The 27,294-nt window shown below is 39.0% G+C and overlaps 1 protein-coding gene across 5 annotated transcripts in view; it reads left to right on the top strand.

Moving 5' to 3' along the window:
* sez6a (seizure related 6 homolog a) overlaps window positions 1-27,294 on the top strand; it is a 199,334-nt gene that overhangs the window by 87,027 nt on the left and 85,013 nt on the right. For all 5 annotated transcript variants that reach the window (XR_007427450.1, XM_049468800.1, XM_049468799.1 and 2 more), the window contains exons 2-3: window positions 17,669-18,361; window positions 20,098-20,231. Coding sequence is in view for 4 of the 5 variants with exons in the window: in XM_049468800.1 (XP_049324757.1) it covers window positions 17,669-18,361; window positions 20,098-20,231 (827 nt within the window). In the remaining variant the exon portion in view is untranslated. The remainder of the gene's footprint in view (window positions 1-17,668; window positions 18,362-20,097; window positions 20,232-27,294) is intronic.

Below are 27,294 nucleotides of genomic sequence, written 5' to 3'. Positions count from 1 at the left end.
CTCTCTCTCTCGAGAATAATAAGATAATGAAGCCCTGGATGCTGGGAGTTTAATGTCACTTAGAGGCTTGACTCCAGCCCGGGCCTGGTCGGAGGATTAGTGCTCTCTTCACGTAAAAGTGCCCATTGATGAGGGCATTGATATGCAGCCGGCGTGGCGGTTCTCCCAACTGCGGTATATTGAAGAAAATTCCCATTCTGCTGCTCATCCGCTCATACAGACCTGATAAACAAATTCATTAGCATGTAACAGTATTATACCCAAAGTACGCCCTGAAGCATTTCAGTCGGAGGCCTCTACACGAGTCTGCAGTCGTAGCATCCTCTCCTCTTTTTTCCCTCCTTCTCCCAGGCGTTTTCCTGAAACGCATGCAGCCACCATGGTTACAGAGACACATTAAGCGTCTTGGCACCGGCTGAGAGGAATCAATTGAAACAAAGGCGCACCAGGATTACAGCTCGCTAAAGAGCAGCAGAAAAGCCTAATTGCCGCACTATTCTTTCCTCTCTGCGCGAGGGGGGGATTTCAAATCCATCGTATTCAACCAGGCAACCGCTGTATCCAAACAAACGCACTGGAACTGGGGCTTTGTGAAGCAACAGTCTGAGATTATACAGGGTTGTTTTGATTTCTGTTTCTTCGCCACAGCGAAGCTTCACAGCATCCCATTCAAACGAATCACGGCATGATTATTGTCACCTATAGTGATAACTGTGATCCACGACGTGCACTTCAGATCATACTGCTTATACTGTAGCTGAGAAACACTTGAGACATAAGTGGATGTGCGTCCCACATAAAGGATTCATAAATTGAATCCAGGTAAAAATAATATACACTGCCTGGCAGAAAAAAAAAATCACACACTAATATTGGTACCACTTTAAAATATAAAGGCTTTATACATGGTTTATAAATGAGTTTATGAATTATTATTGATTAGGTTGTAAATGCTTAAAAACCATTGATAAGCAGTTACAACACACCATATGAAAAGGCAACAGTGAGTCATTGTTTGCTTAGTCATATAAATCGCACTCGCTCCTGAAGGCTTACGCTACCTCCCGGCCGCTGCGCTCCTCCAATGAACGTCGCCTCGCTTTACCAAACACTCACACAAAGCAATCCAGACTGTTCTCATACAGAGTTCCCCAATGGTGGAACAAACTACCTTCCACTACCAGATCAGGAGAATCTCTCGCTATCTTTAAGAGACTCCTGAAGACAGAGCTCTTCAAAGAGCACTTACTCTCCTAACACCTCTAACACACTAACTACTTCTAACCTCATTTCCTTCTTCCTCTCCTTCACTCCTCTATCCTATTATTCCCCTTTGTCCTCCTTTTATCCCTATCTAAAGATGTTTTTCCTTTAAACTTATTTTACATTGTACTTGACTATTGTAAGTCGCTTTGGACAAAAGCGTCTGCCAAATGTAATGTAATGTAATATAATAAATCAACTTAGTCATTTAATTTAAGTATTTAGAAAGATCTAAAATGTGACAGTATAAAGAAGTGTGGAACCACATTTGAAACATTTCAGCTCACTGTTGCCATTTCTATTTACGTGTTGCTATAGATATATTTTTAACTGCTTATTAATGGGTTAACATCTCTACCTGGATTTAAGTAAGTAAATGATGTGGGGTTGGTTGGTTGATGCTGCACTTGGTCTGCAGGTTTAGGTTCAGCAACAGTATGTGCTGAAAGAATGAGGTCAGCTGAATATCTAGCTGAATATACTGAATATAGACCAGGTTATTCCATCAATGGATCATTTTTTTCTTCCCTGATGACACGAGCATATTCCAAGATGACTGGAATGTCAGGATTCATGGGGCTGGAATTGTGAAAGAGTTCAGGGTTCAGGGAGCATGAGATCATCCATCATTTTCACACATGGATTGAGAGAGAGTTCACCACAGAGTCCAGATCCTAACCTCATTGAGAATCTTTGGGATGTGCTGGATGGAGAAGAGCTGCTTTGTGCAGTGGTTGGTCAGACTCTACCATCATCAGTGCTGCTGCCAGACTTTGGTGAAAAATCAATAAATTAATGCAACACTGGATTAAATTAAATTTTGTGACATTGCAGAAGCTTATTGAAACAATGCCACAGTGAATGCGTAAAGCTGCAATCAAAGCTAAAGGCGTTCCAACAGAATATTAGAGTGTGTGATTTTTTTATTTATTTTTTTTGGGGGGGGGCTGGCAGTTTATATTACTGCTGAAGAATTTGCTCCAATTTCTAACAAATTCCAAACCTTGGATCTTACTTATCAATTTTTTTTACCGTGGATTTGACACACGCTAATTAAGCTTCTCATTCAAATGACGGCTTGAGTGAAGGATCTGACGCTGTTATTACACCCACCACTGCTTCAGCCTGACTGTGTTACATATCTGACTGGGAGACACGCTGATCGAACGTCAGCCAGGCTGTATTTTAACAGGAGCACATTTATCACCATCAGAGTCAAGTGCCTTTATCCTGAAGCTCCAAATGCGGATAAGAGGAAATTGCACGTTTTTTTGTGGGGAATAATATTGAACAGAACGTTGAACAGCAGCACAGGAGCATTAGATAGAAACATATATTTATGTAGGCGATCATTTAGAGGACCCAGGGCCCAGGTCAGGACCCAATAGTGGGTCGTGGACACATTCTGGGTGCGTTTGTAAAAAATAAATACATTTAAAAAAAATAAAATAATTAATACTCTTTTGTCTTTTAAATTGGGAAAAAAGAGACAGAGATTCATACTAATGTACGCTGAATGCAGCTATATATGCAGAGAAGTGAAATAAAACATTTCGTGGCCTCATTTATTTTGTGCTGTTTTTATGTTTAATTTTATTGTAGTAACTTCCTCAGGTTCTTTAAACAATTTCTCTTAAATTCACTTTGTACATTCAGCTCTGAAACTTAAAAATGATGAGTTTCTTTGATTTTACCAAATTAAACATCTCTGGAATATAATCGAGAGGAAGATGGATGATCACAAGCCATCAAACCACCAAACTGAACTGCTTGAATTGTTGCACCAGGAGTAAAGCAGCATAAAGTTATCCAAAAGCAGTGTGTAAGGCTGGTGGAGGAGGACATGATGCCAAGATGCATGGATTTAAACTGTGATTGAAAACCAGGGTTATTACACCAAATATTGATTTATGAACTCATTATTTGCATTATTTGAGGTCTGAAAGCTCTGCATCTTTTTTGTTATTTCAGCCATTTCTCATTTTCTGCAAATAAATGCTCTAAAAGACAATATTTTTATTTGGAGTTTGGGAGAAATGTTGTTCCTAGTTTATGGAATAAAACAACTATAAATAGCAGAAATGTATAAATTAGAGAAACTGATTCAGAAACTGGTTTTTTTTTCCAGAGCTGTATTTGTGTGTTTAAATGGGTTTTGAAGGCTATTTTCTGTGAATAAATTTGATTGGTTTGTATTCTATAAAAGAAAATGTGGGTCCCAGGCTGAGAGCAGTTGAGAAACCCTGATTTACACAGTTCTGTTACAATTTTAATATATTTTAATATGGTATTAAAGGTCAGACAAGAATTCTGTATTTAAGTATTCATGCACAAGTAAGCTGTTAAGTGGAACGGAGTCCTCAAGGCAAATTGGGTTTTAGACCAGAGCCTCTTAAACTCTCAGGCTTTCATTACGTTCTATAAGGATTACTCTTCAGTAATTATAATGCAAACTGGATGGGATTCGGTGTGTGTGTACAGTACCAGCCAAAAGTTTGGACACACCCTCTCATTTAATGTTTTTATTATTTTGTTCTTTAATCCAAATTCTTTAAACCAAAATACTCTGTAAAGAAGCATTTAGGTGTTTTTCTTTTTGGGAACTGTTAACTTGTGGTTTCTAAAGCTGGTGAACTCTGATGAACTTATCCTGTGCAATAGAGGTATTCTTGCTCTTCCTTTCCTGGGGCGGTCCTGATGAGAGCCAGTTTCATCATAATGTTTTTGATGTTTTGTTGTTGTATTTGCAACTGCACTTGAGGATACTTTTAAAGTTTATTTATGAAACTATTTTTTTCTTTATTCAGTTAAGTAGTTTTTGCCTTAATATGGATAAGAACATTAGAGCTAGAACCCGACCCGCCCCATAAACATTCCTTATGAGCCAGAGTCCGATTTAAGCTTGACATTTTTTTAGTAAGTACAGTGTCAAAACTGAGCTTTTTGAAAATATTTTCGGAAAATATTTTCAGTTTGAATGAGTGAAATCTTTTTAGAATGATGTTAATTAACATTGCAACACTGAAGAAGCATTGACTTATTATTTAATAAAAATGTTTATTAATCTGTTTCTGCATGAAGGGAATGCAGTTTGAGTTTGTTGTCATTCAAGGCGTGAAAAAAACTTAATTACCTAAAAGGGGCACTAAAACCACATGATTTTTGCTGACTCCATCTTCAGCTCAAATTTTAAAAAGGCAAAAAAAAATGGGAGGGGTAGTTTTGGGAGGGGCACTGGGTGATGTATGGGTTTAGAGGTGGGGCAGGGGGAATTCTGATTGGCTAAGCTGCAGGACTGCAGGTATGTTTTATGACTTCAAATGAACACATTTTAGCTATTAATAGAAAAAATAAGGTTTAATATCTCTCTTTAAGACAAAAGTTTAAGACGTTTTAAGCGAGCTACCTCTCTCTCTCAGCAGTGTATATAGTGGATAGCGGCTGCTTTCCTGTGTCCCTTATTTAAGCATGTCCACAGAGACTGTGGCTCGTTCACTCTGCTCATCCCAGAGTCATTTCCAAGTGCGGGCAAAAACTGCTGAGCCCTCCCAGGAGGGAGAGGATAAGAAGCGAGGGATCAAATAAAACCCCCCTCACTCCATTAAGGATTGTAAAAGGACGCGAGTACACGGGCCTGATGCAGAAATTTAAGCCTGCTACTGAAATCCTTCAGCGGCGTTCTGGACGGATGCTTTGATGCCAACAGTAAAAGTGCAGCTAAGTCAAGTCCTCACTGCCGGAGGAGCAACATGAACACGGCTGATGCAATCAACCCCAATTATTACAGCAATACAGTGAGGCGGAGTACAGTGCAAAGAACTGTGTACAGGATTTTTTTTCTATCAAGAGTTTCTATGAATCTTGTTTTCATAATGCATTATATACAGTTGCAAGAAAAAAAGGTGTGTACACTCTGGAATTACTTGGATTTCTACATAAATTGGTCATTAAATGTGTTCAGATCTTCATCTAAGTCACAACAATAGACAAACACAGTCTGCCTAAACTAATACCACACAAAAAATGTATATAAAATATGTTTATGAACACAAACTGTTAACATTCACAGTGAGGGTGTGTTTGTCTATTGTTGTGACTTAGATAAAGATCAGAACGCTTTTACACATTTAATGACCATTTTATGCAGAAATCCAAGTTTTCTTGTGACTATAAAATAAATGGATTAATACAGCATTATATACAGTGCCAGTCAAAAGTCTGGACACAGCTTCTATTTTCCTATTTAATTTATTTTTTACATTGTAGATTAATATTAAAGACATGAAAAAAATTAGGGGACACATATGGAATTGCATAATAAACAGTAAAGAAAAGTGTTTGTCCTCCACCTGACCCAATCCCCTGATCTAAACCTAATCAAATAAAAAAAAAAAAAAGGATGATCTCATGCTCCCTGATTCACTCTTTCACAATTCCAGCCCCATGAATCTTGGCATTGTCCTCTTGGAATATGCTTGTGTTCATCAGGGAAGAATAAATTGATCCATTGATGGAATAACCTGGTCTATATTCAGTATATTCAGGTAGTCAGCTGACCTCATTCTTTCAGCACATACTGTTGCTGAACCTAAACCTGCAGACCAACTGCAGCATCAACCAACCCCACATAATTTACTTACTTAAATCCAGGTGACAGTGTTTAATTGCCACTCTTTAATTTCACATGTGTTCTTGTATAGCTTTAATGTCTTTAATAACAAACTTACAATATAAAAAAATCATAAAAAGAAAGAAACACATTAAATAAGAGACAGTGTGCCTTCAGAACAACTTTTTTTTAAATGAGGCTAGAGAGCTATACTACCATTATTTCCTCTGCTTTTTACAATACTCTATTCCAGTCGTATTAACTGTAAATACTCTATTCCAGTCGTATTAACTGTAAATACTCTATTCCAGTCGTATTAACTGTAAATACTCTATTCCAGTCGTATTAACTGTAGATACTCTATTCCAGTCGTATTAACTGTAAATACTCTTTTCCAGTCGTATTAACTGTAAATACTCTTTTCCAGTCGTATTAACTGTAAATACTCTATTCCAGTCGTATTAACTGTAAATACTCTTTTCCAGTCGTATTGACTGTAAATACTCTATTCCAGTCGTATTAACTGTAAATACTCTATTCCAGTCGTATTAACTGTAAATACTCTTTTCCAGTCGTATTAACTGTAAATAATCTATTCCAGTCGTATTAACTGTAAATACTCTTTTCCAGTCGTATTAACTGTAAATACTCTTTTTCAGTCGTATTAACTGTAAATACTCTATTCCAGTCGTATTAACTGTAAATACTCTTTTCCAGTCGTATTAACTGTAAATACTCTTTTCCAGTCGTATTAACTGTAAATACTCTATTCCAGTCGTATTAACTGTAAATACTCTATTCCAGTCGTATTAACTGTAAATACTCTATTCCAGTCGTATTAACTGTAAATACTCTATTCCAGTCGTATTAACTGTAAATACTCTATTCCAGTCGTATTAACTGTAAATACTCTATTCCAGTCGTATTAACTGTAAATACTCTATTCCAGTCGTATTGACTGTAAATACTCTATTCCAGTCGTATTGACTGTAAATACTCTATTCCAGTCGTATTAACTGTAAATACTCTATTCCAGTCGTATTAACTGTAAATACTCTTTTCCAGTCGTATTAACTGTAAATACTCTATTCCAGTCGTATTAACTGTAAATACTCTATTCCAGTCGTATTAACTGTAAATACTCTATTCCAGTCGTATTAACTGTAAATACTCTTTTCCAGTCGTATTAACTGTAAATACTCTATTCCAGTCGTATTAACTGTAAATACTCTATTCCAGTCGTATTAACTGTAAATACTCTATTCCAGTCGTATTAACTGTAAATACTCTATTCCAGTCGTATTAACTGTAAATACTCTATTCCAGTCGTATTAACTGTAAATACTCTATTCCAGTCGTATTAACTGTAAATACTCTTTTCCAGTCGTATTAACTGTAAATACTCTATTCCAGTCGTATTAACTGTAAATACTCTTTTCCAGTCGTATTAACTGTAAATACTCTATTCCAGTCGTATTAACTGTAAATACTCTTTTCCAGTCGTATTAACTGTAAATACTCTATTCCAGTCGTATTAACTGTAAATACTCTTTTCCAGTCGTATTAACTGTAAATACTCTATTCCAGTCGTATTAACTGTAAATACTCTATTCCAGTCGTATTAACTGTAAATACTCTATTCCAGTCGTATTAACTGTAAATACTCTATTCCAGTCGTATTAACTGTAAATTGGTTGACATGCTCATATTAAAGAGTATATTAATAATAGAGCATCGACCTGCTCAGTCTCTCTGCTCGTCTCAGAGGTGGAGCACAGCCGGCTCAGTCAACACATCCAGCTCCACTCAATTCCTACACAGCACCCGACAATACAGAGCGCTCAAAGCCGAGAAGACTGTAATCCTCTGAAAATGAAAATATCCGCTTTGCTAAATAATAGGGCAGCTGCGAGTGAGGGAACGCAGATGAGGACGAGAATGCGGCGGGGGGAAATGAGAGGGAATAATTCATTATTTTGATTTGCCAAATTTCCTTATTTCCCCTTCCCTGTTTCTCGGCCTCCCCCAGCGCGTTTCTGCAGACGAAGACGTAATGAAATTCCTTTTGGAAACATGCCGCCACGCGCTATTCAATTCGAAATCACTGGAGATGTCAAGTGTGTTTAGTTTGCCTTTTCAGAACAGCCGGGGCTCCTCTTATTGTGACAGAATAAGGCTACGAGGAAACGTTCCTCCCCATCAGCACATCAAAAAGACCTTTGAATTGCTTCTGTCAAGGCTGCAGATTAATGATTGGTCTGTAGTCTGTAGTTTAGGCTGTCTATGTATATATAGAGTAACGCAGCGTGTCAAGCCTCCGTCAGCCTCAGCCGGCTTTGTAAAGAAATAGTTTATTCTGTCTCTTGAATGGCGCGATCAACCTTTCATTACGGAGCGCGCCATCACGTTAAATGTGATTTGGAGGAGAATGGAAGACGAATGGAAGCCACTGCCACTCCGAACGGCGACGTGAGACGGGATGTGACAGATAGTTGTTGTGTTTTCTTTCTTTTTTTAAATTTTGATCAAACTCTAAATGCGTTTCTCAACCGGAGAGAACGAGGACGACAGCGAGAACGAGGGATTTGGAGATCGATGCAGACAAAAGGGGTGCGTGAGCGCGAGCGTGAGCGCTTGTTCTGTGGACGAACAGAATTAAATGGTATTTGCTTGGAAGAAAACGCAAGTAAGCACTTGATCAATACAGCCAGAATGGCTCCGCAATCAGTCCTCGCAGGGATAACAGGAGTGTAACGTTTTAATTGAGCCTTGGTAATGCTGCACTTGTTAGAACTCCTGGATAAAGCTGTGTTTAGTAATTAGAGCTTGGAGAAAAACAGGAACAAAAGGCATCGATTCCTTTTGGAGGCAACTCCCATGATTCCCTGACTCTTCTTCAACATTCAGTACTTCTCCTTGAAAAAATCAGGTAAATAAGATCAAAACTAAGTAAAAACTAGTGAATTAAACAGTTAAACAGATGAGCTAAAAAGCAAATCTGCAGAGAGGGTTGGCAATACTTCGCAAAGATGCACAGAAACAGATCGGGTTTACATACAAATAATTTAATCAGTGACAGGTGCACTGAATCAGTATTCAGGTGAAGCAGATTATGAAAAATCTTCCTGTTTGATGGGTATACTGTGGAACAATGTGTAGAGTCCTAAAGCAGAATGGGATGCTGAGAATTGAAGTCCAGATTGAGAAAGACAGCAAGGATACGCAGAAGCATGACACTTGTCAAACAAGGTCCTTAAAGGCTAATTCTAAATTCTAATTCTAATTCTAAAGGCTAAATCTATGGGGTCACCGTTCACAAGTTTTTCTGGCCCACTTTAACCCTGATCATATCCGTTTGGTGGAGAGTTATGGTCCATTTGATGGAATATATCCACCACAAAAGAGCTCAATTCAATGAATCCTTCTCTTCAAATACCCACCAAACCAGAGATTTCTCGAATTCCATGACAGACATTTCACTCCTCTCCGGAGTGATCCGTTACCTGCTTTGGTCCAAGGCTCTCCCTGCCTCCCTCTCTGGGTGTCAGAGCTTCAAAAGATGCTCTCTCTCTGGGAGATCTCACTCATTTGCTGTCTGTGTCAACGGTGTTCTTTTATCTCTTCCTGTCTGCGGTGATATGTCGGCCCACGCCTCGTTAGAACACACTGTCACCCAGCAAACATGCACTAATTAAGGTGTCAGAACACACTAGGGATCACCGTCTGTTTGAACAGGCAAATAAGAGAGAGTCGGAGCTCGGAGCTCGGAGCATAGAGCCCATCTCCATAAACTTCCCAGGTTATTCCCTTTGAACCTGAAGCAAAACCCAGCAGTATGGCTGCAGTTTCTGAGGGAACGTTGCTGAACCAGTGGAAGCGACAGGAACCTCCTGAAACAGGCATTGTGCTCCATGGAACAAGCGCTAGCATGGAGATTTGAAAAGTATTTCTTAAATTTTTGGTGGACAACCAGACTAGTGATTGCAATCAATGCATTTGGAAACCCTAAGTTGGACCCATTGCTGGTAGAGATGTGAAGAAGAATAGAACTCTTTAGAGCAGATAAACAAACACAGGCCTATTAATACCATGGGTACCATAGGTTCAGGTCCAGGTAGAGAGTTCATGGCAGGCTGGGTTGTGAATATTTGGCAAAACAGCGCCACAAGTGGATGGGAGCTTCCTGTAAATTGTAGACTATGTGTGAAATATCATTACGCTAATGCAACCAATTTCGGTAAGTGTGGATCTTATGTGATCCTATTGGTTCTGGAAGATCATTTTTATTACATTGCTGTGATGTCCCTAAAGCGATAGCACCTTTGCTACAAAAGTATTAACACTCCTGTAGTGAAGTAAAAATAATACAGATAGTACAGATACAGCATTTTAGTACTTAAGTACAGTAGTACATAATAAAGATACAGTTTTTAAGTATTGAAGTACAGTAGTTAATGATACAGATACAGTATTTTAGTACTTAAATTCAGTAGTGCAGTAAAAATAATACTCCAGTAGATACAGATACAGCATTTTAGTACTTAAGTACAGTAGTACGTAATAAAGATACAGTTTTTAAGTACTGAAGTACAGTAGTTAATGAAACAGATACAGTATTTTAATACTTAAGTACAGTAGTACGTAATAAAAATACAGTTTTTAAGTATTGAAGTACAGTAGTTAATGATACAGATACAGTATTTTAGTACTTAAATTCAGTAGTGCAGTAAAAATAATACTCCAGTAGATACAGATACAGCATTTTAGTACTTAAGTACAGTAGTACGTAATAAAGATACAGTTTTTTACTACTTAAGTACAGTAGTAAGTGATAAAGATACAGTTTTTAAGTATTGAAGTACAGTAGTTAATGATACAGATACAGTATTTTAGTACTTAAGTTCAGTAGTGAAGTAAAAATAATACTCCAGTATATACAGATACAGCATTTTAGTACTTAAGTGCAGTAGTAAGTGATACAGATACCGTATTTTAGTACTTAAGTACAGTAGTACATAATAAAGATACAGTTTTTTACTAATTAAGTCCAGTAGTTAGTGATACAGATACAGTATTTTAGTACCTAAGTTCAGTAGTGAAGTGAAAATAATACTCCAGTAGATACAGATACAGCATTTTAGTACCTATATACAGTAGTTAGTAATACAGATATAGCTTTTTAGTACTTTAGTACAGTAGTTGGTGATGTAAAAATAATATTCCAGTAGATACAGTTACAGTATTTTAGTACTTACTGTAAGTACAGTAGTGACGTAGTTTTACTTCATTTCTATACATCTCTGGCTCTATCTAACTAACATAAATCCACCCTGTTGACCAGTAAGATCCTGTTTAATTGTTACATTTCCAGGTTAAATCTGGATCTAATAAGGTCAAACAAGCTGAAACGTTCTGCCCACCGTGATTAGAGCAGATCAGTACTACAGAACGCTGTTTGCCAAGTGAAGCCAGCGCCTGCCTCTGCACTGTTTGCCACTCCTTGCATGTTTGCTCCAGGCATGTTAACATCAATTTAGTAAATACACTGCTGGAAGCTCCGGAGGGAGGGCTGAAAGCAGGCCGTAAGTGGAAATTAGCATTTTATTTTTATTTTTTTTGAGAGAGAGAGAGAGAAAGAGAATGCATGCATTCCCCTGCGTTTGTCTACACCAGCCCACTCTAATGTTTTAAACGCATTAATAAACGTGTAGGATTTTTGCATTGCATTTAGATGAGCTCGGTTGCCGAGCGCGAGGTCTACTATTGTAATTCCACGCCGCGCGCCCGCCGCTCTCTCCAGTCTCTCCAGCGCAGCCGCTGCCTGGTTGATGAGAGCGAGCTACAGATGTTGTTTTCAGCGAATCCAGTATGATTGGCTCCCTGGGGGTGCGGGAGCTACTTTTTGATCAGGAACAACAAAAACAAAGGGGGTTTCTTTTGTTTTTTTTCAGCCAGTCTCTCTGAAACATTAGCAGAATCTCAAAGTCAAACTTGACATCTTCATTTGAAACCGGGCTTTCTGCGCGCCACACTCGAGCAAGATTAAATAAGCCTGACAATTCCATGAAGCATAGCTCATCCTCCAGCAGTCAGAAAGCAGCTGTCAACAGTTTGTAAAAGAGCTGTATTGCTGCTGCTGCTGTTGTTGTTGATGGTGATGCAAGGCTAATATCAACATTTCATCAGAACTGGAAGACTGTGGTCTAATTTCTCGCTGGTGTCCTTTGGTTTGCTAATGTTCTGGAGGAGGAGATGCACTGTTGTTTGTCTAACAGTAGGGTGACCATATTTTCATTTGGTTAAACCAGGACACCTGGTAGCGGGGGGGAATGGGGGGTGGTTTGATGGGTGGAGCGTTGTGTTTGTGCTCTTACTGTGAGACTGCACCGGAAGGGGGGGAGGGAGGGCTCCACGCTGACAGTCACGCTGTCTACTGCTCTCTGGTCCAATGAAGGTAATTTAAAAACCAGGACATTTCCTCACTTTCTGAAAAAAAAACCGGGACGCCCGGGACAGGACTTGAAATACGGGAAATATTGAGAAAAATGTCCCGGGAAATACGGACGTTTGGTCACCCATTCTAACAGATCCCTGAAACCTGTTTAATTTTCTATTTTTACAGAATTCATCAACTGTATTCATATCTCACACTACACAGTTTTAGGACTGATTTTTTTGAATCGCTGCCAAAAGTCTCTGATCAGAGGCAAATGACATTTGCTCAATGTTCAGTTAGTTCTCAGAGCACTAAGACTGCTAACCGTGCTAAGCGCTAGATCTTTTGCCATTCAAACATGAGTATTATTGGCCTGTAGTCAGCTGCAAACCCTGGCAAGCACTGCTGGAGCAGCATTAGCATTACCTGCTAACCGCGCTAAGTGCTAGCTCATTTGCCATTCAGAGGTGAGTATAGTAGTAAAACTGTAGTCTGCATGTTTTTTTACTGTGTTAAAAAACAAGCTACGTAGGAAGAACTAGCTAGCTAGCTGATATCGTCCTGGTTTATTGGAACATTCAAGCCTTCTCAGTGTAGCGTTGTCGGGCGGCATTTATTTGCGCTAGCCGCGGCTAGCCTTAGCAGAAATCTGGAAATCTAAGTTTACTGTAAATAAAAGAAAGTGCTTTACTTACATAAATAAACATTTTTTAGGATAGAAATCTGTGTAGACTAACATGCAGTGCTCATTTTACTTTAATTTACAGTTTACGGTTTTGTTTACTAAGCTTAGCTTAGCTTATCTTTACAGATGAATTAGGAGAAAAACAGGGTGACACTGCCTTATAATCCAGTACATTTTATACTGCAAAAAATACAGTATCTTGGTTGGTTTGGTTTTATTCTTAGTTCATTTCAGGCTAAAATGATCAGATTGTGTTTGTCGGATATTGTTTTTTTATGAATATGAGATCATAAAAGTATTTTATTATATATGAAATCATTACAGTGCTGTACATTCAAGACTTGAACTGCATCAAACTGTGGATTTTTGTTGCTTAGATAAAACAGAAGAGAAAAGAAAAGGCTGAAATGATACTTAACACTCCTCCTCCCTCCTCCCTCTCTCTTTCACTCTCTCAGCGTATCCCAGCAGCCTCAGCATCAGCAGCAGCAGCTCTAATCTCCCCCCCCATCTCATTCGCTGGAGCGTACGTCAGGGTCGGCTATCTCCACACCCGCGCTCTCTCTCGCGCGCCGAGCGTGATTGCGGAGCTTGTTTCTCATAATGAACAATTGTCGCGACATTCAGATCTGACAGGAAGTGAAGACTGTCATTACTCCTCTATCAGAGAACTTTTCAGAGGCCGGGTAATGGAGATTAATACGGTGGAGATGAAAGACGGCGTATAATGGAGTGTCAGCTCTCCCTGAAACATATCCTCGCCACGTGCCGATCCGCACATTCGCCGGCGACGGAAACACACCGCCTCTAATTTCACCCTTAACCTTCAATCTAGTCAAATAAACACTAAACAAATACATTTTTATCACTGAAGAAATGTCTACTTATTAAATGGCTCATGCTGGGGACTTTTGTGATGAACCCATAGCCTCCTCTCACTATAACTATTGTTTAACACTATTACAGTACTGTTACAGTGGTTGGTGTGGTACAGTGGATAACACCACTGCCTGCCAGTGAGCTACCATGTGGGAGACTGCGGTTCAATTCCTGCTCTGGGTGACTGAATGCTGCGCTACACCAATAAGAATCATCGGGCAAGACTCCTAACACTACATTGGCATTGGTGCATTTAGGTTTATGCCTGTGTGAAAACAAACCAAACAGAGGTAGGAAACTCTCCAAATAAGCGAACTGATCAACTGATCCAGACCATAGGTGTGAAAACAGTCTTTTATACTCAGCAAATTAAGATCTAATTCAGAAATCCTTACAACCAAGCTGAGATATTTACAATAATGGAAAAAATGATCATGCAATCCTTTCAAACATACAAGTACTGTATATGCTAGTTTTTAAATTAATACCACTAATATAATTAAAAATAGTTTTACCAAAGTTAGTTCCGAACCTGCAATGTGATTGGCTGAGAGGCGTTCTATGAGTGCCGTTATCAGCCGGTAATGCACTGTAACTGAAGCTCTCCATGTATTACTCCGCCACATACAGGCAAACCTATAGCAACGACGCAGCGCTTACAAACCAAACAGCGCAGCTACAAACAGAGCAGCTATCATTTGGAACTATTTTAACCAAAGTTAAAAGTGTTTATAACCAAACAGATCATATTTTCTCGTCCTGTTTAACTCAACATCTTTCAATAAACAGCGATAGACAATGGAACTGTGGTATATATATATATATATATATATATATATATATATATATATATATATATATATATAAATATTGTGATAATATACTCGAGGTTCGTGCTATAACGTGTAATATTGGCACTGCTCTGCTGCTCTACGGCACTCAGGCAATATTACACGTTATAGCACGAACCTCGAGTGTATTACTGCTTAATTGCATTTTACATTACTTATAATCATTATTTTATTTACATTTAAATATCCACCATAAAAATGTGCGTCTTAAGAAGAACAAGTGCGATTAATCGCAGTTAATCACAGAATATTGTTGTGATTAATCGGATCATTTTCTTTTTAATCGATTGAAGAGAAACAAAATCAAATGTAGTTATGAGGTCATGCTGAAGAGCATCTCGTACCGTATGGAAGCATCTTCATCCTGAGGGCTTCCTGATTGCATCCCGCCCGCTGCAGGTTAGAACCGTAATTGCTTTCCCGACGTGCACTTATTGTAATCTCTAATCATGACTCATTCACGCTAAATTCTCTGCTTTCTCTAATGGAACGTGGGAGGAGGACAGGCTTTTCAGAATGAGCAATGGCTCCCTAAAGGTTCTCCTTACCGCTCTCGCGCTTCAGACCTTCTGACGAGACTCCTCGCGGCAATTTGTCTGCGTTCGCTGCTGCCGTACTTGTGCGTCTCTGCTTATTAGCCACGGCTATTAGCCCTCCTTTTAAATCATACCTAATCATGTTAAGTCTGAAAGGCTGCACGTTTGAATTGGGATTTTTCAGTCTTTTCGAGCACTGGAAAAAGACTGACGCGCGTCACGGGTGATTTGACGGAGAGGCGTTTGATTGACGTGGTGAAACATCTCAGCGTCTCAGCAGAAGTGAATGAGCTTTGATCAGTAAGATGTGCCAGTTATCTCCACTGATAACAGCTGATACTGATACTGCCCATAAATACTGAGTCATGTGACACATACTGTATGATGAGTAATGGTGTCCCAATCTGATCCTGTGGGATAGGATAGGATCAAGAATTATTGTCCAAAGATATTTTATATAATAAATACAGGTGTTTATCAAACTGAATGTCACATCAGAAGTGCAGTCTAAAATTTGTAAGCATGGTTAATCAAATAATGGATCATAATTAATGTCATAAATACACTAAATTATTTTCAGCAATCAGTAACTGGGAGGATTTAGGATTTAGTAGCTCTGATTTATATGCTCTTATTTGATGGTTCTTTAGTAATATTTGTATCTGTCATGGTTTGTACAGAATGGCAGACACGTGCAGATACTGATAAAAGTAAAATATGTTTATTATAACAATAAACAGATGAAATCGTAGTCGATACAGAAAAATGGGTGATCACCAGTAAACAGAGCAATGAAGACAAAACCATACCATAAACGAGAGACAGTCCAGAGTTCATACACGAGAGATCCAATATCAGAGGTAATCCAAGAGGCAGTAGTGAAAACACAGTCCAGGTAATACACAAGCAATCCAGTATCAGAGGCAAAGGCAATAATCGGCGTCGAGAAAAAAAAGGCAAGGTCAAACACAAAGTAAACTGAGACAAGAGATAAGTAACGCTTTGTAATGAGGAGAACCTACAATACGCGGCGTGGTAGTCTGTTTGGCGTGCACCTTTATAGTGCCAGTAATCAGTATTCGGGACTTCCTGGAGGAAGCAGGTGAGGTGTCACGTGATCAGGTGAGTGCGTGATGTCAGCGGGTGGTGCATTCTGGGTAGTGTAGTTGTTGACCTGAGAACCTCCGTTAGAGCTTGGTGTGGAAGGGACAGAGGAGCTAACAGCACCAGACGTGACAGTATCCTGGAATTGTACAGTGTCTATGTTTAATTTATAGTATGCTATAGTCTGCTCCCTTTTTCCTACTCATTTCCTGTTGTTAAACATTTGTAAAACGAATAAAAAGTTGATCACAAAAAAAATAAATACACTAAATTATTACTTGTACATAACAAGATACAAGTTACATTTTTTTATTATTATTACATACATTTACTGCCACTCCTCCTACCAGAATTTTTCAGACATTTTAAGTTTAATTAAATTAGATTTATAAAACCCAGGTTGAAATGGTTCGAAATATCAAAATATCTCAAAATAAAAACGTACAATAAAAAAGTGTAGATTACTTTATTACGCTACTGTACATTTACATTATTTCACATTATAAATTAGACACTATAGAAATATAGTATAAAATATTGTATAAATATAAAAGAAATATAAAATGTAATTTAAACAGCTAAAAGCTTGTGTGTATATTCAATTCAATTCAATTCATTTTTATATATTTATTTATTTATTCATTTTAAGAAACAGCGTTCTCTTGTCATTCGAATGTAAGTCATGTATTGTGCATTATTTTTAAGATGGTCTGAACTGAAACAGTCTCAAGTGCAGTCCAGACCATCAAAAACATTATGATGGAACTGGCTCTCATCAGGACCAATGAAGAGTTACCAGCACCCCAGTTTCTGTATTTTAGTGTGTTTAACATTCATCAGTCATTTTAAGTTACTACATGATTCTTTATGTGTTCCTTCATAGCTTGGATAACTTCAGTATTCATTTATAGTGTATAGTTTATCATTTTTAAATATTTTTAATGGGTGTGGTTAAACTGCTATATGGTGATAAAGTGGATATACTGTATGTTAGTGAGCTGGAATGTATGGCAATACAAATACAAACAATTTCACTTTTCACAATTCTCACGACTACTGTGATTTAATGTGATTTTCCAGAAAGAAAAAAAAAAGAAATTATTAAAATAATAAATAACAGGAAAGCCTGCAAAACATGTTTTTCTTTTTTTAAACAATTGGTCCAGAATCTTACAGTATTTTAATTTGTTTTAAATAAATTCGAGCACAAATGAGATTGTAGATAAAACATTGAATGGACTGGAAAATCTTTAAAAATAATTTTAATTATTAATGAATTATTCTTTTTTTCTCTATCGCCTCCAGGTGATGGCACTGGGCTGAGTGAGAGAGGAGGAGAATCCGAATCAGAACGCGAACTCAACCCTTACACTTCAAAACACGACTTCCACGAGCTTCACGAGGTCACCACAGCCCCCACGTCAAGCTTTCTGGACCACCGGCCCAACCTGCGGGGTCTACTCCTCCACGAAGCCCTGCTCACCAAGGACTTCCAGGGAGATCAGCAGTTCTTCCAGCAGGACGGAGGACCGGCGGCTCGACCCACAGCCCCGTCACATTACCCACAACCTGGAGACTCAGCGACCCGCGTGGTTCCTCACGAAGACGCCCCGGCCTTCTCCGACATCGCCACCACCGCCATCACCACCGCCAGCCCCACCGTGCCCAGCAGGCTGGTGCCCACGCCCCACAAGAGACCCAGCAAGGGACGAGGAAGAACCACCGACAAGCTGGAGGTCACGTCTCAATCTCTCACGACTCATGTAGTTCCAGCCTCCACCCAGCCCAGCTCTGAGCAGCAGCCTGCTGAAGCTCCAACTAAAGAACATCCAGCTTCTAAAGATCACGCCTCATCTTCAGAATCCACAGCTTTCACCAAGAAAGAAACGCAGAGACCTGCAGGAAAGAGCTCTGAGGGTAATATCACTGAGAGGGATGAAGAAACTGTAACAAGTACCATCCATACCACCACCATCATCAGCACGATGAGAACAGAGGGTGGGTATACTGGTACACAGCTCTGAAAAAAATAAAAAATAAGAGAAAACCTCTGGAATATAATCAAGAGGAAGATGAATGATCACAAGCTGATCATCAGACCAAGCTGAAAGGCATAAAGTTATCCAAAAGCAGTGTGTAAGACTGGTGGAGGAGAACATGATGCGAAGATGCATAAAAGAAAAAACTGTGATTAAAAACCAGGGTTATTCCACCAAATATTGATTTTTCTAAACTCTTAAAACTTTATAAATATTAACTTGTTTTCCTTGCATTATTTGAGGTCTGAATTTTCTTCAAATAAATGCCCTAAATGACAATATTTCTACTATTTTGGGAGAAATGTTGTCTGTAGTTTATAGAATCAGACAACAATGTTCATTTTACTCAAACATAAAGCTATAAATAGCTAAATCAGAGAAACTGATTCAGAAACTGAAGTGGTCTCTACATTTTTCTTCATCACTTCAGAACGTAGCGCATGTGAAAAAGTAAAAAGATGCATGAATTCGAATTTGAATTTGATTTGACCGTTCACATGCCGCATGTCTGTGGATCAGATATACATGTCTGATTTAGGACCACGTCTGAAAGCGACTTAAAACTGAATTGGAAAAAATGGATTTGGCATGTTCACACAACCATCAGATCAACAAAAATCAGATCTGAGCCAAATTGAGCCAAAAAAATCTGATTTGAGTCACTTCAGCCTGGTAATGTGAACGCAGCCTTAAAGTGGCAGTTCTGCAAATAATTAATTTTAATGGATGATTTTTTTTTTCTCCAGCACAAAAGACAAAAGGTCCCTAACTATAGAAAAAAAAATTCACAAAAACATGATATTAAAAACATACAGTACCAGTCAAAAGTTTGGACACATTGTCTTTTACAATGTTTTTTTTTTTTTTTTTTTTTTTTATTCCTACATTTTAAATGAATACTGAAGTCATCCAGACATCCAGACTGTGGAGGAACACATAAAAGGAATCATGTAGATATTTAAAACTGTTAAACAAGCCAAAATACATGAACCTAAAATGTTGGCCTTAAATTTTTGATTTTCAAGGTATTGTGGGAAATGTAGTGGTTTAAGAGTATTGCTTTAGTAACTGCTATCAGTGTTTTAATGTTTTCCCACAGTCGTTTTTTTATGTTTACTGCTTTTTTTATCATCATGGAAACTACATAAATAAAGACATGTAGGTTCACTGGTTGAGTTGGGTATTAATAATAAAAAATTCTATATGTATGTTTGACATCACAACCCGTGGTTTCCATCACCACCTCTGCTAACCATTTCACAGTAAATCCACTTTGCACGCCTTCTAGTGAGTCTTAAGCTCTAAATTATGCAGAACCGTTGAGAAATTCCACCTTTAACCATCAACCAGCTTTCAGGTCTTCACGTAAGTTTGGTGTCAGTCTAAAAATTGACCTTTAACCAGCTGCTATAAGTGGAAAGTTGTCTGAACTGCGTTTCCAACTCATCTGGTAAGGGGTCCTGTAGCGGAGCGACTTTTGGCTGATTGCTTCTCGTGACCTTTTGCCTCGCCGAGGTGCTTTGTAAAAATGGAGTAGCCTTCAGGGCTAACGAGGAGCTCGAGAGCCAGCGAAATAAAAATAAAGTGTCAAACCAGGACGCGCGCTCAGGATGGGCCCTTTGAAATTCTGTCCTTTCTTTCTTTCCTCTTTTCTTTCTTTCTTTCTCTTGGTAAAAGTGTCTCCTTCTTTTCTAGGCCAGTGCAGCATGAACTTCACCGATGCTGAGGGTTACATTGAGATGCCACCCAGGACTGAAGACTCCTATGACTCCACTGTGGACTGCACCTACCTGATCACGGTCTACCTCGGATATGGGATAGAAATTCAGGTCAGTCATTTCTGAGAAGAACCTTAATAAGGTCATCCTTAAGATCTATAGCCAAGGCTGGGTGGTCTAAATGACTGTTAGTTAATTAAAACAACAAAATATTTTTTTCCTTTTTAGTTTTTAAGATTTTGAGCACTTGGTTTTATTGATTAATGGCTTTCTAGACATATTTTTTGTGCTTAAATGGATGTTTCAGGCAAATCTATGCAGTATGGCCCTTAACTTTAGGAACTTTTGAACCTTATTTGCAATTGTAGGATTATTTAAGCCCATAGTTTCTGTTCAGGACCATACACATGACATCAAATTTCTAGGGTTCTAAAATGAACTAAACCTATATTAGTGAAGGGACAGACAAAATGATACATTTCATCACTTTTTATATTGCGATATTAAACAATGCGCTGTCTCACAACAGAGATCCAGACCGACCGAGAGTCAGTTATTTAAAAGTCATTCAAGCACTAAAAACAGCAATAATCAAGCATTTAAAAGTTCATTTTAAAAGGTAAAAATTGTTTAAAGGTTTTTCTGGGATAAATGGCGTGATTCCGGCTGTAAGTGGAAATATCTGTGCCAAAGTGTGCAGAACTGGGGTGCACGACTTTTTACAGGCTGTCTGACACTCTGCTGCTGCTTTAAAGCGTGTCTCCACCCATGTGGAGGCCATGTCGTGTTTACGCCCACTCCCCCCTCCCCCCCTCCTGACCAAGACAGCAAGTCTTTGTGATGTATCAAATGCCACGGTATCCAGGGTAATATCAGCATCCCACCAACAAGGACCAACCACATCCAACAGGATTAACTGTGGATGCTGTAAGAAAAAGCTGTCTGAAAGGGATATTCGGGTGCTAACCCAGATTGTATCCAAAAAACATAAAACCAAGTCTGCCCAAATCACGGCAGAATTCAATGTGCAGCTCAACTCTCCTGTTTCCACCAGAACTGTCCGTCACCACAATCAATTATTGTGCTCTAAAACCAGGTGTTTCAGTTTCATTGTCCAACCCCTGTAAATCGTGCAGCCGTAGTATTAACCTCAACTTTTTACTGCTAAGCTCAAACTAAGTTCTTTATCAACTTTCTTAAAAAGTAAAAAAAAGTAAGGGTCAGAAAACTCCTCAGAGAAGAAAACCTACTTTCGGTCAGCTCGTTTGTGCACTGCTAATGAACAGACAACATCCTGTTTAAACACAAGAGCACCGGAGGGAAGCTCCACGTCGCCTCAGAATCTGCTGCTTTGTTGTGTGAGTAAATACTTCTCAGCTCAGTTCCTTGGGCTTAAGAGGACTTCAAAAGAGAAAGGGATGAATCTACATTTCCCTTGAAATGGTTTTAAAAATGTCTAACTTCATTACTGGAGCTGAGGGGAGATGAGCGCGCTGTGCCACAAAAGCCTCGCTCTGCGGCTCGGAGGAAATGGAAATGCAGCGGAGCTTTTGATGGAAAGCGTTGTAGGTTTTATGCAATCATGTGGAACTTGTTATCTCTCTTGTCGAGAGCCCGACCGCAGTCGATACCATAATATTGAGCAGCAGCGGCAGAACAAGCACCTAGACATCTAATTCTGGCTTGATCAATTGCGATGCCGCAAAATAGGATTTAAATCCCATTGTGGAGAAAACGAGGAGCACGCGTCTGAGACAGAGACAGATAGGAATTGAGTCATCACGCTGAAGAACACCGACAACGGCATTCTCCTGCGCTATACTTACAGTATACTATATGCAAGAGCCTGAGGGTGCTTTTTTAATATGGTGAGCATCATCCTGATATGCCTAATGTTTCCCGTCCGCTGTATAAATTAATACACTTGTTTAAAGCCTCAGGAAACCCGAATCCGTGATTATTTTCCAATTAGGCCAATTTGCGGGTTAATGTGGGTGCACAATATGGATACATTTTGATGTAAGCTGAGCGTTCTACCACAATAAGTGTCCTCAATCAGGGCTGGACTGGGAACTACAGTACATTCAGGCCTGTAGTTAGTGCCAAAACTACGTAATTAAAGAAAATATACACTGCCTGGCCACAAAGAAAAATATATTTTTTCTTCCCTGATGACACGGACATATTCCAAGATAACAATGCCAGGATTCATGGGGCTGGAATTGTGAAAGAGTTCAGGGTTCAGGGAGCATGAGGTCATCATTTTCACACATGGATTGAGAGAGAGTTCACCACAGAGTTCAGACCTTAACCTCATTGAGAATCTTTGGGACGTGCTGGAGAAGCGCTGTGTTTTACAAACACAAAACCTGATGGTTGTAAATACGTTAAAAAATAAATACACAGTTTTCTAATACAGGGGTTGGACAATGAAACTGAAACACCTGTCATTTTAGTGTGGGAGGTTTCATGGCTAAAATGGAGCAGCCTGCTGGCCAATCTTAATTAATTGCACATTGCACCAGTAAGAGCAGTAAGAGTGTGAAGGTTCAATTATCAGGGTAAGAGCACAGTTCTGCTCAAAATACTGCAATGCACACTATAACATTATGGGTGACATACCAGAGTTCAAAAGAGGACAAATTGTTGGTGCACGTCTTGCTGGCGCATCTGTGACCAAGACAGGAAGTCTTTGTGATGTATCAAATGCCACGGTATCCAGGGTAATATCAGCATACCACCAAGAAGGACCATCCACATCCAACAGGATTAACTGTGGACGCTGTAAGAGGAAGCTGTCTGAAAGGGCTGTTCGGGTGCTAACCTGGATTGTATCCAAAAAACATAAAACCACGGCTGATCAAATCACGGCAGAATTCAATGTTCACCTCAACTCTCCTGTTTCCACCAGAACTGTCCGTCAGGACAATAAATTATTGTAGTCTAAAACCAGGTGTTTCAGTTTCATTGTCTGACCTCTGTACATTGCTCTTAACAAACAAATATAACGTGTTTTACAAGTGCAATGGAATAAAACAATCACATGACTTTTGGCACACTTTTAGGAGAGTCACAAACTTGTTTCGAAATTTTCTAACAAATATACCCTGCCCTCGTACAGATGCTTTACCCCCAGGACAGCAGTTGATGCTCTGTGACACTTTTGTAATTACATTATTTTACAGTATGGAGTGCTACATATTTGTAGCGCATGTAATACACAATGCTATATGCTATTTGTCACTAGCTTACTGATTCTTATGCAACATATATATATATATATATATATATATATGTGTGTGTGTGTGTGTGTGGCATCCCCTCATATTCCCTCAAACCCCCTCACATCCCTCTCAGATCAAGTCCTTGACTTTACTCTTGACTGCACTGTTTGAAGACCACAAGATTCCCATATAATCCTCATAAAAGAGACAGTAGCATACCCGAGCACTGCCCCCATATACACCACACACACACACACACACACACTCACACACACAGAGAGCACTGAGGCGTTGATGGGATTGGTTCTGTAAGATCCCTCACGCTGTGTGAAGATCAAACGGATCCATTTTCTGTGTGAAGCGCTCTTCGGGGACAGGGACCGCAGCGAGGACGTCCTCTCATTCCAGAAGCTTCTTATCTGCTCCTCTTTGTAAACCCATGTCAGGAGGCCCACAGCGAGGCGCCCCTCCACGGCTGCTGTGAGACCGGACGCCGGCCTGCGTCAGATCCTCGGAGGAACCTGTGCTGCCGGGCCTCCGCACCCAATCACACGCTGCCGGGCCTCCGCACCCAATCACACGCTGCCGGGCCTCCGCACCCAATCACACGCTATGTTTCTCCAGCTCATGCGTACTGACACAGCGGAGGAGCTTCAGCATCAAACCCAGCTGCTGCATGGAACACTGCAGTGTGGACAGGGTGGGGTGGGAGGGTTTAATGGGACGCTGCCATTGCAATGCGGTCTACACTGAAAAAAATATAGTAAAAATTAATTATGAGTAAAATTAACTTAAAAAAAAGTTTTGCAACTTTCTGCATTTGCTTTTTTTAAGTAAATTTAATTTCAGATCAATTTAAGTAACTTCAACTTGGTTTCAAGACTTGTTACAGAGAGTAAATAAGTGAACTGAACTTTTCCTTTCTTTTTATTAAACGTAATTATTTTTGCTGAATCAATCCTTTCTTTTTATTAAACTTTCCTTATTTTTTTTGTTGATTCAATCCTTTCTTTTTATTAAACTTTACTTCATTTATTTTTGCTGAATCAATCCTTTCTTTTAGTAACATTTACTTCATTTCTGCATACAATATTACCTAATTACAATTACTTCATTTATACAATATTACTATATATATATATATATATATATATATATATATATATATATATATATATATATATATATATATATATATATATATATATCCTTTTAGTTAAAACACACATTTAAATATTTGCATAGTCTCAATAAAATTTATTTTGTGAACAGACCAAGTCTCACTGTCTCAACACATGGATGGCATGTAATATATTATTTTTTAATGAATTAAAAAGAATGTATTACATGTCATCCATGTAATATTTGTGTTTTAACTAAAAATATTTACATTTCAGGAATTATAATATATTATGTATCATAAATTATTTGAGTAATATTGTATAAATTAATTAATTGTAATTAGTTAATATCGTATGCAGAAATTAAGTAAAGAGTTAAGTAAAAGAAAGGATTGACTGAAGTTCAGTTCACTTATTTACTCTATGTAACATTTAATTCTTGAATTCAAGTTGAAATTACTTAAATTTATAAATTCTTGCCTCAGAAACCACAAGTTAACAGCTCCCCAGATAAGAGCACCTAAAAGTTTCACAGAGTATTGTGATTTAACAGTAATTTTAAGTTACTACATGATTCCTTATGCATTCCTTCATAATCTGGATGACTTCAGTATTCATTTACCATATTTTTCGCACTATAAGTTGCACTTAAACAGACTTTAATGGGTGTGACTGAGGTAACTACGAAGCTGATTGGCTCTTTTTGTTAAAAATGTGAGTGGGGGATAATGTGTGGCTCCTTTATAATCAGATCAGTTTATCAGGGTGAAAAAAAGCAGATGATGAGGAGTTTTAGTGGAGGAGGTCTCCTCAGGGTAGGCCCTTAGTTGACGAAACATGCAAATAGCCGTATTATGATTGGTTTTCTGCCCTTCTTGCGAAACTGTCCCGAAATTAATTGTGCGCACTTACTCATTCGCTGGCATTTCTAATTCTCCGAGCAGCCAATTTACTGCGAGTGACTTTGAAATGTGAAGTCTGCTCGGCTCGGCTCTGGAGGGGGAAGATAAGTCTGTGCTGAGAGACTGTTTGTTTGAATATGTATGTTTTTTCCCTGCTGACTCCTCGGGGGTTTGGGGTTGTAGTTAGGATTAATGAAGCTCTGCATTGTGAGGACGTAGCCTCTTTCTCTCCCTCTCTCTCTCCCTCTCTCTCTCTCTTTCTATCACTCTCTCTCTCTTTTATTTGCTCTCTGCCTCCGTCTCTCTCTCTCTCTCTCTCTCTGTGTCCCTCACCCTCTCTTTCTCTCACCCTCTCTTTCTCTCTCTCTTTCTGTGTGTCGCACCCTCTCTATCTTGGTCTCTCTCTCTTTTTTTCTCTGTCATTCCTTCCCTCTCTTTCTCTCTCAATCAATTTATCAATTTTATCCATTTAAAAAAACTTTATTGGCATTAATGGCAAGGAACAACTTTTGCCAAAGCAAAGAAACAAGTATTTAATATACGAAAAGTTTAAAATATAAACAATATAAAGTAACATATCTTACATATAAAAGTAAATCATATAGATAAATGGACTCACTCTCTCTTTTCCTCTGTCATTCTCTCTCTCTCTCTTTCTCTCTGTCTGTATCTGACTGTCTGTCTGTCTCTCTCTCTCCCTCTTTCTCTCTCTTTGTCTCTTTATTTCTCTCTCTCTTTCTCTTTGTTTGTGTCTCTCTCTCTCTTTCTCTTTGTTTGTGTGTGTCTCTTTCTCTGTGTGTCTCTCTATCTTTATCTGTGTGTGTGTCTCTCTCTCTCTCTCTTTGTCCCTTTATTTCTCTCTCTCTCTCTCTCTTTCTCTGTGTGTCTCTTACTTTCTCTTTCTCTGTGTGTGTGTGTGTGTCTTTCTCTCTCTTTCTCTTTGTTTGTGTGTCTCTTTCTCTGTGTGTCTCTCTCTCTTTATCTATGTCTCTCTCTCTCTCTCTCTTTGTCCCTTTATCTCTCTCTCTCTTTCTGTGTGTGTGTGTCTTTCTTTCTCTTTCTGTGTGTGTGTGTGTCTTTCTTTCTCTTTCTGTGTGTGTGTGTGTGTCTCTCTCTCTCTCTGTCTCTCTCTTTGTTTCTGTGTGTTTCTATGTGTGTCTCTCTCTCTTTCTCTTTCTCTGTGTCTCTCTCCCTCTCTATGTCGGTCTTACTCTATTTCATTCTCTGTCATTCCTCAATCTTTTTTCCACTGTCATTCTTTCTCTTCCCCTCTCTCTCTCTCTCTCTCTCTCTCTCTCTCTCTTTCTCAGACTTTATAGAAGCTAACCTTCTATCTTTCTATCTTCTCCTTCTCCCTTAGCTTCCTGGGTCTCAGTTCTCAGTATATAAAGTTAGTGAAGCAGTGTTGGCAAAAGTCATGGGACACTAATTCCTATTCCATGACAGTGTCGTGGCGTGTCAGTGTATTTTTGATATATTAGAAATTCTTATATAACGCAGAACTTCAGATATTGGTTAGGGCCTATATCTGCTCATACATACAGTAGTTATAACTGTGACATTGCTGCTTCATTACACTCTGGACCTTCTCAATCATCACGTGGAGCTCAATGTTCAATTACATTACGCATTCACAATGCCGTCCTGCTTCCAGTAGAATTACGCCAGATTAATTATACATCCAACCCGCAGTCTGAGCGCGCTCGCCGGAGATCACGGGGTGGCAGCAGCCTGCCAACTTCACGCGCCTCCTGTTGCCAGCAGAAACGAGCAGCTAAAGCACAGATCTGTCTAATAGCTGACGTCTTGCCAGCACTAGGCTCACGCTGTTCACCTTTCACTTCTAATTATTAAAAGTGTTCTCATTCCTGACGCTCCGTTCCCAGAAGTCTGTGAGCCTCGCCGCGCCCCACTGAGAGCCAGACCC

The sequence above is a fragment of the Astyanax mexicanus genome, chromosome 20 (assembly GCF_023375975.1).
Source record: "Astyanax mexicanus isolate ESR-SI-001 chromosome 20, AstMex3_surface, whole genome shotgun sequence".
Classification (NCBI taxonomy): domain Eukaryota; kingdom Metazoa; phylum Chordata; class Actinopteri; order Characiformes; family Acestrorhamphidae; genus Astyanax; species Astyanax mexicanus.
The sequence above is the reverse complement of the archived record's forward strand: the minus strand, read 5'-3'. Positions and strand labels throughout refer to the sequence as shown.